Source organism: Brassica napus, chromosome C3, assembly GCF_020379485.1.
Source record: "Brassica napus cultivar Da-Ae chromosome C3, Da-Ae, whole genome shotgun sequence".
Classification (NCBI taxonomy): domain Eukaryota; kingdom Viridiplantae; phylum Streptophyta; class Magnoliopsida; order Brassicales; family Brassicaceae; genus Brassica; species Brassica napus.
Window position 1 is genome coordinate 1,859,897 of NC_063446.1, and position 20,045 is coordinate 1,879,941.

General features: G+C 35.9%; 3 protein-coding genes, 2 non-coding genes and 2 pseudogenes across 5 annotated transcripts; 1 reads left to right on the plus strand and 6 right to left on the minus strand.

The window, feature by feature from the left end:
- Positions 1 to 457: 457 nt before the first annotated feature.
- On the minus strand, positions 458 to 3,072 carry LOC125584053 (agmatine deiminase-like). Its single transcript, XM_048751864.1, has 9 exons — positions 2,836 to 3,072; positions 2,289 to 2,402; positions 2,122 to 2,211; positions 1,947 to 2,031; positions 1,803 to 1,858; positions 1,660 to 1,738; positions 1,448 to 1,582; positions 818 to 1,209; positions 458 to 747 (listed from the first exon to the last, which is right to left on the minus strand). Exons 1-9 carry the CDS (start codon positions 2,926 to 2,928, stop codon positions 637 to 639), a joined length of 1,155 nt encoding a protein of 384 aa, XP_048607821.1. The 5' UTR covers positions 2,929 to 3,072; the 3' UTR covers positions 458 to 636.
- A 1,494-nt stretch (positions 3,073 to 4,566) lies between these two features.
- On the minus strand, positions 4,567 to 6,348 carry LOC106384981 (H/ACA ribonucleoprotein complex subunit 2-like protein). Its single transcript, XM_013824909.3, has 4 exons — positions 6,127 to 6,348; positions 5,991 to 6,060; positions 4,962 to 5,067; positions 4,567 to 4,863 (listed from the first exon to the last, which is right to left on the minus strand). Exons 1-4 carry the CDS (start codon positions 6,254 to 6,256, stop codon positions 4,702 to 4,704), a joined length of 468 nt encoding a protein of 155 aa, XP_013680363.1. The 5' UTR covers positions 6,257 to 6,348; the 3' UTR covers positions 4,567 to 4,701.
- Positions 5,157 to 5,273, minus strand: LOC125584935. The gene has a single exon (XR_007321833.1). It is a non-coding gene; the product is annotated as a small nucleolar RNA snoR100 (small nucleolar RNA).
- On the minus strand, positions 5,351 to 5,462 carry LOC125584936. The gene has a single exon (XR_007321834.1). It is a non-coding gene; the product is annotated as a small nucleolar RNA snoR100 (small nucleolar RNA).
- LOC125584939 lies at positions 5,612 to 5,716 on the minus strand (annotated as a pseudogene).
- Positions 5,817 to 5,923, minus strand: LOC125584938 (annotated as a pseudogene).
- A 4,269-nt stretch (positions 6,349 to 10,617) lies between the features above and the next one.
- Positions 10,618 to 12,926, plus strand: LOC106384980. The gene is made up of 3 exons (XM_013824908.3): positions 10,618 to 11,088; positions 11,342 to 11,472; positions 11,783 to 12,926. Exons 1-3 carry the CDS (start codon positions 10,801 to 10,803, stop codon positions 12,576 to 12,578), a joined length of 1,215 nt encoding a protein of 404 aa, XP_013680362.1. The 5' UTR covers positions 10,618 to 10,800; the 3' UTR covers positions 12,579 to 12,926.
- Positions 12,927 to 20,045: the final 7,119 nt, after the last annotated feature.

Sequence of the window (20,045 nt, forward strand, 5' to 3'; positions counted from 1 at the left end):
AGATATCTTCAGACTTACGTGCTAATAATGTTCGTGACATGTATTTTATTCTGTCACTAGAAACCAAAATTTTACTTTTTAATTTGACTTTGCACCTAAGATTCATATATTAACATTACATACAAAGGAAAAAATTGGAAGTGGGGGCCCCATGAGGTGGGGGCCCCATACGGATGTTTCGCGAGATTGCGTAGAAGCCCGGCTCTGCCGACAAGAATGGTCGGACCGAGCAGAATTTAGAACCAATAAACATTAATTTCGTTAGTCAACGAGCTACAAATGTAACGATCGTACGGTTCTCGTTTGCTCCCATGAATCAAATCTCGTTTGCTTTCATTAATTCATTAATCATAAAATTAATTTTTAATTAGAAGGACAATGTTTTTAACTGTTTTGCTGTTAATGTAATAATTATTTTTATCAGTATAACCGACAAGAATGGTCTGACCGAGCAGAATTTAGAACCAATAAACACTAATTTCGTTAGTCAACGAGCTACAAATGTAACGATCGTACGGTTCTCGTTTGCTCCCATGAATCAAATCTTCTATAACAACAATAAACTAACGGCCAGGATTCATACAACCCTGGCGCGACACTATCATAGAATCCAGCAGCGGTGCGTGGAGAACACCATCAGTGGCCGTCGTCGGCGATGGAGATAGGTTCCGCAGGTTGCTGCTGCGTAATGCAATGTATGTTTCCTCCAGCTAGAACAATCTCTCTCGCGTTCTCTATCCCCACAACCTTCAAAAATCAAAACGATTAAGCTATTGACACTTTCATTATATGAATCAATGAGTTTGTTATAACTAACCGAGTGATGAGGATACGTCTCCGAGAGGACACGAATCGCCTCTTCATCGCGTTTTGCGTCACCGAACCGCGGCACGATGACTCCTCCGTTAGCTATGTAGAAGTTCACATATGAAGCTGCGAGTCTCGTCCCTGCTATCCTCGGTTTAGCTTCGCCTTCCTGAACGATCCCAGAAGCTTCTTCTTCGGTCATATAAAGCGGTCCAGGGACGTGGAGCTTGATGACTTCAATCTTCCTGCCGCGAGCATCAATTGAATTTGAGAAAACCGAAAGAGCTTCTACTGATCTTTCGTACTGAGGATCAGTTTCATCGTCTGTCCAAGAGAGTAACACGACTCCCGGTTTAGCAAAGCAGCACATGTTATCAATGTGGCCGTTTGTGTCATCATCACCTGCCAAAAAGATCGAATTTAGTACTTCATAAGTTTCAATTTAATTTTGGCCATAGAGTAAAACTTCTATATCAAAATAAGTATTTTTTTCAGAATTTTAATGCAAAATTTATTAATAATATTTTTTAAAAGTTTTTAATCTATATGCATAAACCGTGAAACTGAAGAAGTATAAGATGGCCAGTTTCTATTAGAGTTAAGTTTCTGTTAGAGTTAGTGGAGTGAAGAGGAGTTTTACCGTAAAGACCACGAGGAAGCCAGATGAATGTTTGTACTCCGAGATAACACTTGAGTTCTTCCTCTATCTGCTCTTTGCTCATGTGAGGGTTACGGTTTTTGTTCAAGAGACACTCTTCCGTTGCAAGGCAGGTTCCTGAAAGAGCAGAACATAAACTCAGATGGTCTGTCAAGTTTTTGAGGTCTAAGGTTGCTATGAAAATGTATACAAACCTTCTCCGTCGACATGGATGCTGCCTCCTTCAAGAATCATCGAGTGTTGAAACCTTGGAATGCGCTCAACAGCGAGAACCTGATGAGCAAAATCAGTATTTGAAACATGGTATTGAGTAAATATATAGCTAGCAGTTGTGAACCTTTTTGGAAACAAGAAGGTCATGAGTCCAATCATTGTAACATCCATCCTCAGCTCCTGCCATTGGCAAAGTCCAAAAGTCATGTCAAGTAGTTGCTGAAAATGAATGCTAGAGAAGAGAGAAAATGTTTCCACAAAGCCTTGCCTCCCCAGGCATTGAAGTTCCAGTCGATTCCAGCGATGTTTCGGTTAATAGAAGTGAGCTTCAAAGGTCTTTTCCGCACAACAAACTGTACAAATAGAGAAGAGAGAGAAAAGCAACCACAGTTCAGAACAGATGGTGGTAAGATGGGATAAAAGGGAGAAGATAAAGAACTAACAGTTGGTCCAGAGTCGCGGAACCAAGAATCATTCATGCTCATCTCAACAACTCTGATCTCTTCTGGAAGCTGTTTCCTTGCATTTTCCCACTAAAACATTCACGGAAGCAAAAACTAATTAGTACCAGAGGAAAAAATTTATATACCAGTTATGATTATAAACATACCTGAGAGGGGCTTGCACAGACTGTCACAGGTTCGAACATTGAGATAGCCTTTGCAACATCTACAAACACTCGTTGTGCTGGTAGAGCGTTGTGCCTCCAGTTATCTTGCCGTTCCTGCAGCCATTTATTTATGTCAGAATATTAAAACCAAGATCCAAAAATCACAAAAGCATGTTTCAGGTTAGAACTAACACTGTTTGATTCATGTAACCAGAAAATCACATGGTAATATTATTTTTTTTGGCAGAACTACATAGATATCGATATCACAGATCTCATCAGATCATAATTTAGAAGCTAAAAAAAAATCAGTTCATCGGAAACTCCGAAACTAACGAACCATGGTTTTAAAAACAGAGAACTCATCAAACAAACGTAAGACAGCAAATCAAAACTACATAAATTACGAGGAGATGAAAAAGTATAAATTGAAACGAAGGTTGTGTGTGTAAGCTTGAACAGCGAAATTCAGTGCAAGGGAACCGCCGTCTATGAACGAATATTCTCTACACGAAAAGAGAAAAGAGAGATAGAGAGAGAGATTTACAGGCCAGCCGATCCAAGTTTGAGCATGAGGCTCCCACTCCGCCGGCATGTAGAAGCCGTGTTCCGCCGGCGGCGATTCTCGTGACTCCTCCATTCCCCCAGGTAATCTCTGTGTGAGTGTGAGTGATGGAGAGAACGCGGAAAGTCAAATATTTTAACTGCTACTACTTATTTAGTTATTTTCCTTGTTTTTATTACAGGACCAGACCCACGTAGTTATGTTTTTCTTACAATTGGGCCCATTACTTTACTGTACAACTCTAACATTCCCAATACCTGACCCCACCTCTAGTGTCGTGAAGGAATCAGAATCTAGAACTTTACTTGGTGGTGGGCCTGGTGATAGCTACCAACCAGAAACAGAATCTGACCAAGTTGCGAATCACGACAAAAGTTGTTGGGATATTTTTATTTTTTACATTTTTCCATGTCTTAACATTTTAAGCTGTTCTGTAAAAAGAATTCTGCCAAAAAAAACTCCAACTTTGCACGAATTGCCAAAAGAAACATGAATTTTTGGACTGACCAAAAAAACACCAAACTTTCATTGACTTTAGAATTAATTAACAATGTTTTCGCTGACTTGCCAATTTAGCATGCCGTCAATAAATTTAACAGAAATATTTGACGTCGTTTATTGTTGGCGCTTAGTGAAACGACCTCTGGATTCGAATCCAGGTTGGTTGGTCAAATGGCAAGGTATTTTACCACTGGGCTACTGACACTTTCAATGTACTTACTAACATGTTTACTTTTATTTGATACATATTAAATATAAAAAATTCTCTAAAAACTTAATAAGATCTTTAAAATTCCAAAAAAAAATTAAAAAATAAAGAAGATTTTTATAAAATTAATTTAGAAATTAAAATTTAAAATAAAATTTTATTTTTCTTTTTAAAAAATAAAAAATCTTTTTTATAAAATTAATTTGAAATTAAAATAGAAAATAAAATTTTATTTTTTCTTTTCAATTCGTGAAAAGTTCATGTTTTTTTGAAAAGAAAAAATAAAATTTTATTTTCTATTTTAATTTCAAAATTAATTTTATAAAAAAAATCTGTTTTAATTTCAAAATTAATTTTGTAAAAAATTTCTATTTTAATTTCAAAATTAATTTTATAAAAAATTTCTTTATTTTTTCAATTTTTTGGAATTTTAAAGATCTTTTTAAGTTTTTAGAAAATTTTGGAAGACTTTTTATTTTTTAAAAAGAAAAATAAAATTTTCATTTTAATTTTAATTTACAAATCAATTTCATAAAAATCTTTTTTATTTTTAAATTTTTTTTTGGAATTTTAAAGATCTTATTAAGTTTTTAGATAATTTTTTATATTTAATATGTACCAAATAAAAGTAAACATGTTAGTAAGTATATTGAAAGTGCCAGTAGTCCAGTGATGAAATACCTTGCCATTTGACCAACTAACCTGGGTTTGAATCCAGGGGTCTACATATTTTTAATTTCAAATCATGTAAACCGAAAACGACGTGACGGCGTGCTAAATTGACAAGTCATCGAAAACATTGTTAATTAATTTTAAAGTCAATGAAAGTTTGGTGTTTTTTTGGTCAGTCCAAAAGTTTATGTTTTTTTTTGCAATTCGTGCAAAATTGAAGACTTTTTTGGCCGAATTCTAGTTCTGTAATCCACCGTATTTTTCATGTCTTCAAATTTTTTAAACTGTAATTTATATTCTGATTTACAGTCAACACAAATTCGAAACAACGATGGCGTCAACAAAATTGAATAAATGTGAAAACATTTTTCAAGGCCTTCAAATCTAATCATATTCATTAACCAACAAAACCACTAAGAGACGACACAAACACACATGTTAGTGTGCTCTTTGATTCTAGTTTCTAATCAGATTACATCAGAGGCAAGCTCTTTAACGTCGTCAGCGACTTGTTCGTAGTCCGTCTTCAGCTTTTCAAGATCTTCTGCACTTAGCTCTCCTTTTGCCGGTTTAAGCATGACCAACACACAACACGTTGGTCGTTTTGTAGAACCGGCTTGCGCAAGATCCTGCAGTACACAAAACATGGAGTTAACGACTGTCTTAGACTCTAGACAGATCTCCCATAAAAAGAGAGATTAGAATTTAATGAAGACCATTGGCTTACCTCTTTGGAAGGAACGTAGAGGTAAGGAACACCAGCTTCTTCACACAGGATTGGAAGATGTGTAATCACATCAATGGGAGATATGTTTCCAGCAATAACACATATTCTACAGAACAAAGAACACTAAATTAGAACAAAAAACTAGAGTCGCATTAAAGAAACAAGTAATCATTTTATGCAAAAAATTAGATAAGATAATGTGGGTTTAAACCAGGCCCGCTAATCAAAAAACCAGTTAGGTTCTCAGAGAGGGCACAGACATTTCAAACTCATGATTCAGTTTCCGTGGACAGTACCATGCTATATTCATTATATTTAATCCAGAGCATCGGCTTAATTGTACACGGATCACACATAAACATAAATACATAATCACAAGCAAAAACATAGAATGTGGATCTCAACCAGGCCCTCTAATCAAAGAAAAATCTCAGAGAGGGCAGACATATCAATCCGCAAACAAGCTCAGTTTACGTGCACAGTACCATGCTACCTTCATCTAGTTCATCCAGAGCATCGGCTTAATTGTACACGAATTATATACAAAAGAAAAGACATGTTTTCTACCAATGCAGAGAGAAACAAACAAGTAAATAAAAAAACATCAACAACGGTTTCCACCTATAACAAAACACTAAGCAAAAAGACAATAATGTGGATCTAAACCAGGCCGTCTCATCACAAAATGAATCAGAGATGGCAGACATGTCGATCCGATTTTAGTTTACGTGCACAGTACCATGCTACCTTCATTCAATTAAATATCCAGAGCATCGGCTTAATTGTACACGTATAGGTGCAATTACAAATATATTATCCAGACATATGCATACTAGAGATGGTCACAAAGATATTAAATGTGGATCTAAACCAGGCCGTCTAATCATATATTAAACTCAAAGATGGCAGACATGTCGATCCATAGATTAATTTTCGTGTACAGTACCATGCTACATTCATTATCGGCTTAATTGTACACGGAATCATTCAAGACACACAGAACATTGCATTAAAATGTAACACACTAACCCTTTTTGGCCACGTTTTATGCTCTTAACCACTTCCTTCACGCCTCTCTTCAAACATTTCTTTCCAGCAGCTGTGACAAATTAAAGAGAGATATTAAACACACAGTTGGATAGTTATAAACATACATGATTGGTACCTTTTTGAATGAGTTTGAATGTCTTCTTCTGAAGCTTTTTGCCGGCAAGAGGTTTAGCGATCGGAGCAAGAGAGATGACCTTCTTCTTCTCCTTTTGAATCGATTTCTCTGCTTCTGTATCGCTTCCCATATTTTAGGTAGCGGCTGAGTGAAAAAGATGGTGGAAAACAAGTAGGGTTTATGACGATAGGCTCCAAAGGTTTTTTTTTTATAGAAGTGAAGAAACAATATATAGGAAGCCCTAAGTTCAAATGGGCTTATAGAGTAGGTGCGGCGATTAGATTCTATGGGCCACGATATATAAGGCTTATAGAGTAGGTCCGGCTGACTTATATATAGAGTGGTTTTCTAACCCAAGCCCAAGTTTTTTTCTAGTGTTGTTTAGTTTCAAAACTGATCAGTTTATCTTTCTTGATATGATATTTGACGGATGTGTAGTTTAAGTCACCGTTAGGAATCAATTCAATAGGAACATGACATATGTCTCTACTAAATCTAAAAGCTAGAAGTTTCTATCAGCCTACTGACAAAGGGTGATTAAAAGTGTTTAGTTGATGATAATATACAAGCAGAAAACAAATTCACATTAGTAAACAACTAAACATTGACGTTAGGAGCTCCTGTTATGATGAGGATGGATCAAGGTGCATTTGTGATTGTTACTGGTGTAAGAAAAATAAGGTTATTGACAATAGATCTTTTTCATTACTGGGATACAAACTTGAATTAAGACATTATCAAATTTACATAAGCGGCACGGAGGAAACAACTTGAAAATTGTTTTCTCAAATTTTATTCTTCTACAGAAGGAGAATTCGTCATTTTAAATAAGCGGAATCCTGATCCACTGATAACCTACACACATGTTTATCTTGGTATTTGTAAAACAACTTTTTTTATGTTTTGCTTGTCAAATTTTGTCGTAAAAATGGAACCAAATCACTACGGAACTAGTATAAACAGATATTGTATCAATGTTGAGTCTTTTGGAGATATTGTTCTCATACTCATGCAAACAATGCATATTTTGGAGGCTCTACCTTACCTTCTCTAGTTGATGTTTCTGTAAAAAAAAATGGAAAATATGTATCAGTTTGTGGAGATATTCACGGCCAAGTGATTAAGCTGAAATATGTTATGTTCTATTTTTTCAAATTTTTATATAAATTAATCAATGTCATGTAATTGCAGTTCTATGATCTTCTACATATTTTTGAGCTTAATGGTCTTCCTTCTGAAGAGAATCAGTATGTATTCAACGGAGATTTTGTAGATGGAAGCTCATTCTCTGTGAAAATAGCATTGTTTATATTTATATGCTTATATCCATTATGGAGATATTTTTAGCTATGATGTGTCAAACTTTATGTTCTCAAAACAATCCAGAATCTCAACCTTCTAAAGAGGGTGTACTTTGTTAAATGTTTGTTTGTAAATTGTGTTTTTGAAAACTGTATATATTTTATCTTATTTTGTAGGACTTGAGTGTAATTATTGTGCATTGATCTACAAACTTCTTTTTGAATAAGCAGTAGCATAAGAAAAAAATGATGTCTTATTTGGTGAAAATATAACCAAAAGCATTTTGAATGACAATGATCTAGGTAAGTAGGCAATCTCTTATGTTGATCTCTTTTTGATTTGCTATTAACTTGGAATGTTATTGTAAGATCTCACAAGATTAAAGATGAAGGATATGAGATTTAACATGATGGTAAACTACTCTACCAGTCTTCTAAGATCCTAACTCTTGTGATAATTTATAGCTCAATTTTAATCTTTCCAAACTATTTTATCTCTTCTAGTTCTTTAATATTTCAAAATATTTACTTTCATTTGAGATGATGATATACTCTTCTTGAGATTATAACCCATTCCCACACGCACTCAAAAAGTTGAAAAAAAAAATTATCAATAAATATTGATTAGCCCCTATTTCAATATCTTTTATTTTATTTATTTTTCTTCGCAATTTCATCAAATTAACTTTTCTTTGAAGTGAAATGGAAACAAAAGACACTTTACCAATATGAAACAAACAATAAAGTTCAGATCTATAAAAATCAATGGTCAAAAGTAATAATAGCTAGATCTTCATTGTCTCATTAACCAAGACAAAAAGCAAATGGACAACAAAAGATAATAACGTACAAATATATAAAACACAACATGAGACATGCATCTAGTGATAAACTCTAGGATAAAAGAGGAGTCTGATTTTATGTAAATTCTTTGAATATACACAAACAACAACAAAAAAGAAAAAACAGAGTGATGAAGTTTGAATAAGTCAACCAAAGTATAATTAGATCAAACAGTGGCCTTAAATATGTAAAATTGGATCAGTAAAAAGTCCATTTCAATGGTCTTAGAACATAGTAGTTGATATAATCATACGCGCCGTCATTCAATTTGGGGAAGTAGTGGCGTTCACGTGCTTACATTTGGTTTACCCTAATCGACTTCCGCGTGTAGAGAAGAGGCGAAAAAGAGTAGAGAATGTTTCAGTTGTGTGATAAACCGACATATAACATTATCCTTTTTTTTCTCTGTAAAGTGCAATAGTTTGTTGTCTTGGTGTTGATATGCTCTTTTTACGTTTTAACTTAGATTTGTCTTTTTCTTCTTAAATCACTTGTGTGATTCAGATGTAATTAGTAAGCATTTTGTCTTATGTTGTTGCATCTGTCGTGCTCAGATACAGATCTGTATTCATTATGTTTATAAGCTGATTGTTCTAAAATGCTAGATTCCTTTTCAAACTGAATTTCAAGATTGACCATGAAAATCTGATGAGAAGCTACGTAAACATAACTATATAGTATGATCAGCAAATTTTATTTCCCAAAGTGATTCTAGTTAGGCTCCACAGAGTATATATGTGAGGAGTGGTCTGTTAAGGAAGCCCGGTTAGGGTCGATTAGAAATTTGCCCTTTTCTAAAAAAACGATGGAGATGCGGGGTATCGATCCCCGTACCTCTCGCATGCTAAGCGAGCGCTACATCCCCATTTCATGTCAAGATATTAAAATAGTTTAGTTGGACATAATTTGGTAGAATTTCATGTGATTTTAGCAGTGACAGATCGTATTAGACTTAAAAATCCATAACTGAATCATATAAATTTCTCTTTAATCAAACGCAAACCAACGGTATATATCTCCTCTCTACCAAGAACATGCATAAACCTCCTCCAAGCTTTAGTTAAATGAGATAATGCAAACAAAATGCACATACATATCTTCCTTTGTGGAAAGCTGTCCTCGTAAAGCTTATACATGCACATAGCTCACACAATGAGACGCAATACAAGATAAAAACAGACAATTTTGAAAAAGTTTTGACTCAATCTAATCAATAGAATTTCGATCTTATATGGCAAACATGACAAATAATATACAGAGTATATCTGTACAAGTACAAAAAAAACTACTCAACAATCATATGATGATTGACATATAGGAGTCCAAACAAAGACTTATGCAATAAAATAACAAAATTTAACATCAATCAACCACTCAAAATGTCGGCACCACTTAGAAAATGACAAAAATATCAATCTAAATGTCGGCACCATTTAGAAGAAGACATGTATCAAGACACTAAGGAAGCATCTTCTGCTATAAATATTCTACTATCAGTGAAGTGAGGCGGAAATGATTTTTATCTTCTGATATTTTCTCTAAAGTTCTCTAATCTTTCAAATTTTAAATTTTTGATTTTTTAAAGAAATATTTACTTTTATAATCCTTATATCAAACTTTGTATTTTAATCTAAAATCAATGAATTAAGTTTTAATCATATATTGTTTACTATTTTGTTTTATAAGTTTACAATATAACAAAATTACAAACGTTTAAATTACCAATATGAAAATACAAACATGGCAACAGAAGAATCCCTTCTCTACGATTACAAGGCAACCGAACGCTTTGCTTCCCATATCCATGACATCTTTGCAAACCACACAAACCAACCTTCATTGTTGAACATCAAACTGAACAACTGCGAGATCCTTGAAGAAAGATTTGGAAGTTGTTGGATGTAAATACAGCTCCAGCAAACTGTTGTCATGATCACCGACAGTACACAGATCTCTGTATTCCACATAAAATATCAAACATCTTCTCAAACCAAGCAGTTAAAGCCAGCTGAGGAGATGGACCACTCTCCTCTAGGGAGGTGTTTAATTAAAACCATACCTTGGCTTCTGACTTAAAAACCTGTTATTTTATCCCGTAGAGAATGAAAGGATTTATTATCCATAACTAGATAATTTTTAAAGTATTCGAACATTTTTTTTATAGTTATCCTTTCCTTTTTAAAATTGTTTACTTGACTTTAAAAGTATAATGAAAATAAGAATCATCTTGTTAAACCAAATGTTATAATGCAATAATTTTTTCAAGTGTTTTATTTTTGAAAGCATACACTTAAAATTCTTTAAAAATGCAATTAATTTGGATCCGATTGAGTTAATTCGTCTATTATTAAAGATCATTAAACACAATTTGGTAAAAAAACTCCACACGCCGCGACGAGAGAGAGAGAGAGAGAGATCTCCTTAATCGCTCGTCGCCTCTTCATCATCGATCATCATCTCCTCTGTATTCTCTTCCCATCCTCACCGTTCATTCGATGTTGGATTCTGATCATCAGATCTAAGATTTAGGATGTTTATGGATCGAGAGAGAAGGCTCTCTGCTCGCAATGGGTCGATGAGGACTCCTCCTGAATACACCAACGGCAAATTCCGCGACGATAATAACGGCTACGGTGGAGGATTCTTAGATCGATCGGAGAAGAGTCCTTCTAGATCGAACATCCTTCGGATCCTCCTCTCGCCGACGTCGTCCCCTCCTCCTCCGCCTTCCGGTTCCTCCCCGGAACGTGGCTATATCGAGCACCGCGTGTCGAAGTTCGATACTCTCGCCGGCATTGCCATCAAGTACGGCGTCGAGGTACAATTCTAAACCGTCTCTGGCGATGAGATTATAGGTTATTTTTGCAGCTCCAGAATGCTTGATGTTGATTGACATACAACTGTATTTTAATTAAGAGATTAAAAAAAAAGGTAGAATTTGAATTTAATGGTAAAAAGGCATTTTCTTTTACTTTTTAATTTGAATTTGAATTTGAATTTGAATTTGAATTTGCTTTTGATGTTGTGGTTTTTACTTTTTCTTTTTGTGTGGTGAAAATTTTATGATTCAGGTTGCAGATGTTAAGAAGATGAATGGGCTTGTGACTGATCTTCAAATGTTTGCTCTCAAGTCTCTTCAGATTCCGTTACCTGGAAGACATCCCCCTTCTCCTTGTTTATCTAATGGCTCCTTGAATCATGGGTACTTTTTTATTCTTGTTAAAAGTTAATTCATTTCTATTTGCAAATTTAAACTTTGGTATGCAATCTAGCTTTAAGTTGTAGTCATGGTTTCTTATTGCAGAGCAGTTTACATTTCCTAAGCCTCTTGTCTCACATTGGTTTGCTAGCTAGCTTTAAGTTGCTGCAGTCATGGATTCTTATTGAAGAGCAGTTTACATTACCTAATCTTTGTTTCATGTCTCACATTGGTTGTGTTGGCCTGAAGCTGCATATTCGTTATCAACTGAACCTCTTCCCCTGGCTCTCAATCATGGAATTTTTATTTGCAGAGACGGATGTTCATGCCACGAACTGGAACCACCAAACCATAGCAACGGCGACGTGTTTGACTCATTCCAATCTCTGAGATTGAAATCTTCTGAAAAGAAAGTTTCTCCAGCCATGAACTCACTCCAAGGTTGCTACGGGCTGAAACCAGCAAACAGAACAGTCTCTGTAGGAGGGTCCTTGGAGATGGGAAACTACAAGTCAGAAAACAACGGTGATAGTCAATACCTCAGACCTTTCCCATCCACAAACACTCCCTTAAACCACCACAGGAAATCAAGAAGCTTAGTCAATGCACTTCTCGAAGAGATCAACCAGTCACCTGATAACACTACCCATCAAGATTCAAGTTCTGATAAGCTTATAAGAGGACGTCGAAAATCTGGAGCCGACTTTTCATCCCGGACTCCAGAACTTCTGTTGAAAGAAGAGAACGGCAGCAGCAATGGAGGGTTCCTATCAATAGCCGGGAAAGGCCTAGCCTTGAGATCAAAAGCCTCAAGCAGAACTAGTCTATCATCAGCAGAATCTGAGACTACTAGTAATTTCAATCCTGTACCAATCAACTTGATGGATGCTCCAGTTTCAGACACCTTCAGCAGTGTAAGAAAGTCATCAAGTGCTTCCAGTCTACAAGATCCAGACGGTAGTAACGGTTCATCTTCACTGTCTCTATGGCCGACTTCTAAATGGAGATTGAAACCTGATTTGCTCACACCTGCGGCTATTACAAGCTCAATCTTTGATGGATTACCAAAGCCTTTAACAGGGAGGAGAAACAAGGCTGCTATGGACTGAGAAAAACAAGGTCAGTTTCTCTGTTATATAACTGTCCCATTCATTTTTTTTGGAAACTATACAAATCAAAAGCAGAAGAAGCTGTTTTAGGCTTAATGCGAGTAAATAGAAGTAAAGAGATTAGAGAAAATCTGAAAGAAGGGAGAAAGCTTGTGGTAGTGAATGTAATGATTGTTCTTTTTTTGTAAGTTATACAAATATTTTGTACCGTTGGGTTTCATCTTAGCGTAGTCATTTTTTTTTTCTTCTTCTAAAGATGATGAACGTTGCCCACACAATACTGAATTGTATTTTCATGCATCTATTCAATACAGTATTTGTTAAATAAGAAAAAGGCTCTTTGGTATGTTTGATGTTGCATCCTTTTTATTCAACCGCAGAACCACATTGAAATTGTTCGTTTATACAGAAATCACCATCTAAATACTGTAAATAGATTTTAGATATGGAAGAAGGAAAATAGGCTTAGAAATATGATCAAGTTAAGAGATTTGAGGCAAAAAAACAAAACAAAAAGACAGCAAAGATTAGCTGATATCTGAAACTTGGGTTGGGTCCCATGATGCATTACAGTGTTATACAATTGGTGTGATGTCATTGTCACGAGGTTCACATCTAGTGATCAACGAAGAACGGAAAAACGTGGGCAGCAAATAACAAATATAAAACCATACAAACGTTATTTGCGCACTAAATGATTCTTGTAATTTAATAGGTGCGATCATCATTGTTTCTGTAGATACATATATAATTTGGAGAAAACCATTTTTAGAAGCTAAACGGTTAATGATTTCACCAATATTAGTGAAGCTGTATAAATATCACACAACAAAGAAATTGTGTAGTTATATTACTACTAACTGTCTATATATATAGTTTATAAAAAGAACAAAAATAATAGAAGTGCTTATAATATTTGTGAAGTATAACGAATTCACAAAAGTAACAAACACGGGTTCAAACTCTTTAGCGTGTCCCATGAATAAACCTATTATCGACAATCGTTGGAAGTCCAAATTTCTAAATTTCTCGACGACTAGCTAGCTACAAAAAGAAATCTTTTTTTTTTTTCTTTTTTTTTGTTTCAAAAAGTTAGCACAAGTAAAAAATGAAAAACTTAAACAAAGACAGCAGCACATAGCTGGTAAGGAAGCTAAATGAAACCCATTCGCAGCATCAAAAGGAGTTGAACGACCTACGGTTGGAAATATCGGAACTAATGTTGAAGATATGTAACGCTGTCTGTAGAGATGGATTGAGTGGTAGGCCGAAGAAGATAATCTTTTCTGTCCATACCAAGAAGTTTTGCTCTTAGGATTAAATGCAGCTCTTTCAGTAAAGAATTAACAGACCTAGAGACATAATTATGGATTCTTGAGTTTCTCTCTTTCCAAAGGAGGTATACCACTGCCTGAAAAATTATCTTAAAAATAATCTTGAGCTTTGCATCGGCAGAAACAGACCTGAACCATATAAGGCAGTGTTCAAATGTACTTGGAGGTGACTGCGGGGCTGTAGCAAACACTCTGTTCCAGAAATCCAGTGAAAACATGCACGTGAAAAATAGATGCTCCCGACTTTCATCAGCAGAATCACACAGGGGGCAAACAGAAGAGACCTGAATTCCCCACCTTCTCAGCTTATCACGGGTTGACATTCTATCACGAGCAGCTACCCAAGTGATAAAAGAATGTTTTGGAATGTTGCGTTGGAACCAAACCGATGAATACCAATCAACAGCCTGAGGAGTTGGATGGAGGGTATTCCAAGTCATAGATGATAAGAAGACAGTAGAAGGCATGTTAGGGGTATTACGCCATAAGTAAATGTCTGGTAGAGAAGAGTTCAGATCAGCAGGCATCTCGGGTAGACATGCGCGCAGCAGGAGTAAGATGGGATGTCTACCTCTAGGAACAGACCAGGCACCCCTTGAAGCAGCTTGATTAACCGTAAGCTCAATGGATAATCCAGAAACTCTCGGACCATTAGCCCTTGTAAGGTGTATCAGAGGTCCAAGACCGGTCCAATTATCATGCCATAAAGAAGCCAAATTCCCCGAGCGAACTTGACATATCAAGAAAGGCCTCGCCAAATCTCTAAGTTTAACCAACCTTCTCCATATCCAAGAACCTACTCCCGTGAAGTCTGTGGTCCAAAAAGGTCTACCTTCAATTACATAAGATTTTACCCACGCCACCCAAAGAGATCCCGTTCCAGCAAATAAGAGCCAAATGAGCTTTAAAGAGAAGACCTGATTAGCATACTGCAGTCTTCTCAAGCCAAGTCCTCCAACCTTTTTAGGGGTGCATACTGAATCCCATGAAACCTTAGCACTCCTAGCTGAAGATGAAGCACCACTCCATAGATAAGCATTGCAAATTTGCTCTAGACAATCAATACACCCCTGTGGTAAAGGAAACACAGCAGCCCAAAAATTGAAGATACTATATAAGACTGACTTTATCAGCTCAAGTCTTCCCGCGAAGGAGAGATGTCTATTTGTCCAAGAAGAAATCCTCTTAATAACCTTGTCAATCAATGGCTGATAGTCGCGTCGATTCATCTTATTCGGCATCAAAGGCAACCCCAAGTATTTTACCGGTAGAGAACCGGAAGCTAGACCAAACCTGTCAGCCATCTGCTTTAAAATTTCTGCATTCCCACCATCCAGAAACAAAGACGATTTGGCCAAATTCAACCCCAGCCCAGAGTTAAGATAAAAGGAACGAATCTGAGTCGCCATTAAAAAATATCAGCATATCATCAGCGAAGCTTAAATGAGTCACTAAGGGATCAATAGCTTTGGGATGGGGAATGAACTGATGAGCTAAGGCAGCACGATCCAGTTGCTTTGACAGCAGATCCATCACAATAACAAATAGGGAGGAAGAAATGGGATCTCCCTGTCGAAATCTTGTACAAAAAGAAATCTTGTACGTATATAACAAAAGAAAACAAAAAATATACACAGGAAAATACACTATTGCTCATGCTCCTTGATTTATATCACGTAACATCGCTGAATATCCCACTCGGACCTGTCCAAACGCTATAAAACCAAGAAAATTCATATAATAGACTGTGTTACGAAAGTAAACAAAAGCGGCCACCGTAATGTTTGAAATAATTAAAGATGTGGGTCCCGCTGCACTATTTGCACAGTAAATTTTCTTCTATATATACGAACATTTGCGTTCGTTTATAAAACACACCTAAAAACACTTCTATTCTATTCTCTCTCTGTATCAGTGTTATTTCTTTCTACGGGTATAAAATTTTGCCCTTATTTAAATTCCTGCGATACAAATAAATTCCAGTTCTTTTTATAACACGTTATCAGCACGATCACTCTGCGATTCGGTAAAATTTATTTGTATCATTTATACCCTGTTATAATGGTCGGTATACCGCCTCTACTATTATTTATATCATGTTATAATGGCCGGAATACCGCCTATATTATTTATTAGTAATTTAATTAATTTAATGGTCGGCCGAGCCGCCTTATATCCTGTTTATTATTAATTGGTCGGCTGAGCCGCCTTATATTCTGTTTATTATTAATTGGTCGGCCGAGCCGCCGTATAATTTATTTATTACTCTGCATTGATCGGCTGAGCCGTCGCATGATTTGTTGTCATAACATAAATATTTTATTGTCATAATTTTTTTTTTTACTTTTATGAAATTTTATAGATTTGGTTGACCGTTTAATGCAATATTTTCAGACTAATTTTTGGTACACTCGATTTAACCCCAACGGTCACAAAGAATTTTTTTCAAAATTTCCCCTTTCTCCAACGGTTATGAACAGTGTTTTTCATCTATAAATACAACTCATTTTCACTCCATTTCATCATCCAAAATATTTCATCTTCTCTCAAAAATTTCAAATCGCTCTCCTCCGATTTTTATTTCAAGAAAGATGATTCGCGCACTTTTGTTTTTATGTGCCATTTTTATTTGTGTTTCTATTTATGGTTTATCCGTTGGAGAATTTACTCCAAGAGAATTTAGGATGAATATCGGTTTACTTTTCTTTACATCGCTTCTCCTTGTAATTGCTTGCATGATTAATGTAAACGGTTCCTTTTAATATGAATAATATTCTAATAATTTTTATTTATGTTCTTTAGAAATACAAATGGCAAAAATCGAGAAACTTCAGTTTCCGGCATTGGAAGTAACTGGGACAAACTACACGGCATGGGTTACAAACATGGAGCTTCATCTAGATTCCGAGGAAATACTCGGAACAATAAAAGATGGCAATATATCAACCTCTCATGAAAAGGCTAAGGCCGTAATATTTCTGAGAAGGCATCTAGATGAAAATCTTACGCATGATTATGCGAGAACCAAAGATCCCTTAGATCTTTGGAAAGCTCTGAAGGAGAGGTTTGATAACCAAAGAAAAATTACTCTCCCCCATGCACTTGATGAGTGGAAAAATCTACGATTTCAAGATTTTGAAAAAGTGGAAACGTACAATTCCGCTATATTGAGAATAGCGGCGCAATTAGATTATTGCGGTAAGCCTGTCTCGGAAGCAGAAATGCTCGAGAAAACTTACCAGACGTTCCACAAAAATCATTATGTTCTACAAGAACAATATAGAAATTGTGGGTATACGAGGTTCTCTGAACTCGTTGTGGCGCTTATAATAGCGGAGAGAAATAATGAACTCCTCATTAAAAACCACAATGCCCGACCCACGGGAACCAAAGCATTTCCTGAGGTAAATGCAACGGATATAAAAAATCCGGAAAAAGGAAATTATTCCTATCGTGGGCGTGGTCGTGGCCGTGGTCACAATCGTGGTTTTGGTCGTGGTCGTGGTTATCGATTTAACCGCAACCATGAAAGGAGTAACAACCCAAGAGGAAGGGGATCCAACACATGGAATCGATCTGATCGGGTAAAAGGGAAAGAAACCCAAGAAAACCCTACTCATAAAAATGAGAACGTCTGTTACAGATGTGGATCGAAGGGACACTGGTCTCAAGTATGTCGAACTCCTCGGCATCTATGCCAATTGTACCAAGAATCTATTAAAGGCAAGGCAAAGGAAGTAAATCTCAATGAACACCTTGTGGGTACAACATCGACATACCTCGAATCCTCTGACTTTATGGGAGATTTCGACGAGGCCACTCATCAAAATATTTGAAGTGCTTGTACTGATCAAGCTTAATAATGCCTAGTGATGCCATAAAATATTATGTATTTCACTTTCAAAATAATGTTGTATTTCAAAATATCTAATGTATAATTATTGTGTACTTGTTATTGATGAATAATATGTTTACTTATGAAAGTTTTTTTTCTTTATTAATATTAACTGTGTGTTACAGAAATGGATAAGAAAGCAAATGGAACAACAACTAAACAAATTGGTAGAGAAGTTTGCATACCAGATAGTGGCACAACGCACACTATACTGAAGGATAAGAGATATTTCTCTACTTTAAAGTCAGTAAAAATGACTATAAACACAATATCAGGTCCTACAGACCTGATCGAAGGAATTGGCAAGGCGAACTTTATGTTGCCTAATGGAACAAAGTTTTCCATAGATAATGCCTTATATTCTCCAAATTCTAAGAGAAATTTGTTGAGTTTCAAAGATATATACCGTCAAGGGTATAACACTCAGTCTGCAACTGAGAATGGAAAGAAGTATTTGTATATAACTTCTGAAAAATCAGGCAAAGGCCTTGTACTGGAAAAATTTCCAGAACTTCCTTCTGGATTGCATCACACTTATATTGATGCTATAGAATCACATCTTGTGATAAAAAGAAATCCAGAAGATGTTACATTATGGCATGATCGCCTTGGTCATCCAGGCACTACAATGATGCGAAAAATCATTGAAAGCTCACATGGTCATTCAATAAAAACCCAAGATATATACCAAAGTAATAAAATGACATGTGATGCGTGTGCTCTTGGGAAATTAATCATAAGACCATCACCAACCAAAGTTGACAAAGAATCACCAAAGTTTTTGGAAAGAATCCAAGGTGATATTTGTGGACCAATACATCCACCGTGTGGACCATTCTACTACTTTATGGTATTAATCGATGCATCGAGTAGATGGTCACATGTTTGTTTGTTATCATCTCGAAATATGGCATTTGCGAGATTTCTAACTCAGATAATCAAATTAAGAGCACAGTTCTCAGATTATCCAATTAAAAGAGTTAGATTAGATAACGCTGGTGAATTCACATCCCAAGCTTTTAATGATTATTGTATGGTATCAGGGATTGAAGTAGAGCATTCTGTTGCTCATGTTCATACACAAAATGGTTTGGCAGAATCATTAATTAAACGGCTGCAACTAATTGCAAGGCCATTGATCATGAGATCAAAACTCCCAACCTCTGTATGGGGACATGCTATTTTGCATGCAGAAGCACTAATTCGGATAAGACCAAGTGCATACCATAGATATTCCCCATTACAGTTAGCATTTGGAAAAGAACCAAATATCTCTCATCTAAAAATCTTTGGTTGTGCGGTTTATATTCCAATAGCACCACCACAACGTACAAAGATGGGACCGCAAAGACGGTTGGGAATATATATTGGCTATGATTCTCCATCAATAATAAGATACCTAGAACCACAAACTGGTGATGTGTTTACGGCACGATTTGCCGATTGTCATTTCAATGAGAAAGAATTCCCAACTCTAGGGGGAGACAATAAACAAGTAGGAAAAGAGATCAAATGGAGTGTACCATCGTTATTACACCTTGATCCTCCTACGAAACAGTCAGAACTAGAAGTTCGACGTATCATGCATTTACAAAATATAGCAAATCAGCTACCAGATGCATTTGCTGATACCAAAATGGTAACTAAATCACATATACCCGCTGCAAATACTCCTGCTCGTATTGAAATACCACAAAATGGTGGAACGGCAGTTGATACACGTGAATCAGGAACACGTTTAAAGCGCGGTAGACCTATTGGTTCAAAGGATAAACTTCCTAGAAAACGTAAGGAATGTGAAAAGCATGATACTCCCAAAATAGCGGAAAATATTTTGGAAGAAGCGAATTGTGAATCGAACGACAATATAGAGCATCATGAATCTGATGGAAATCACGAGATTTCTATCAATTACATCCATAATGGAAAGATATGGAAACGAAATGAGATGGATGATATTGATGACGTTTTCTCATACCTTTTAGCAAAGGAAATAAATGAAGAAAACGAAGATCCAGAACCAAAGTCTGTATATGAATGTCAAAAGAGACATGACTGGATAAAATGGAAAGATGCAATTCAAGTCGAATTAGATTCGCTTAACAAACGAAATGTATTCGGACCTATTGTGCTCACACCCAAAGATGTAAAACCAGTTGGGTACAAATGGGTGTTTGTCCGAAAAAGAAATGAGAAAAACGAGATTACAAGATACAAAGCTCGTCTCGTAGCCCAAGG

Coding starts and splice junctions, on each gene's coding strand:
- LOC125584053 (XM_048751864.1), bottom strand. CDS start 2,928: ATGGAGGAGTCACGAGAATCGCCGCCGGCGGAACACGGCTTCTACATG. Junction 2,032..2,121: donor TCCGCGACTCTGGACCAACT/GTTAGTTCTTTA, acceptor CTATTTGTACAG/TTTGTTGTGCGGAAAAGACC. Junction 1,739..1,802: donor ACCTTCTTGTTTCCAAAAAG/GTTCACAACTGC, acceptor TTTGCTCATCAG/GTTCTCGCTGTTGAGCGCAT.
- LOC106384981 (XM_013824909.3), bottom strand. CDS start 6,256: ATGGGAAGCGATACAGAAGCAGAGAAATCGATTCAAAAGGAGAAGAAG. Junction 6,061..6,126: donor ATTCAAACTCATTCAAAAAG/GTACCAATCATG, acceptor AATTTGTCACAG/CTGCTGGAAAGAAATGTTTG. Junction 4,864..4,961: donor TCTACGTTCCTTCCAAAGAG/GTAAGCCAATGG, acceptor TGTGTACTGCAG/GATCTTGCGCAAGCCGGTTC.
- LOC106384980 (XM_013824908.3), top strand. CDS start 10,801: ATGTTTATGGATCGAGAGAGAAGGCTCTCTGCTCGCAATGGGTCGATG. Junction 11,089..11,341: donor CCATCAAGTACGGCGTCGAG/GTACAATTCTAA, acceptor TTTATGATTCAG/GTTGCAGATGTTAAGAAGAT. Junction 11,473..11,782: donor AATGGCTCCTTGAATCATGG/GTACTTTTTTAT, acceptor TTTTATTTGCAG/AGACGGATGTTCATGCCACG.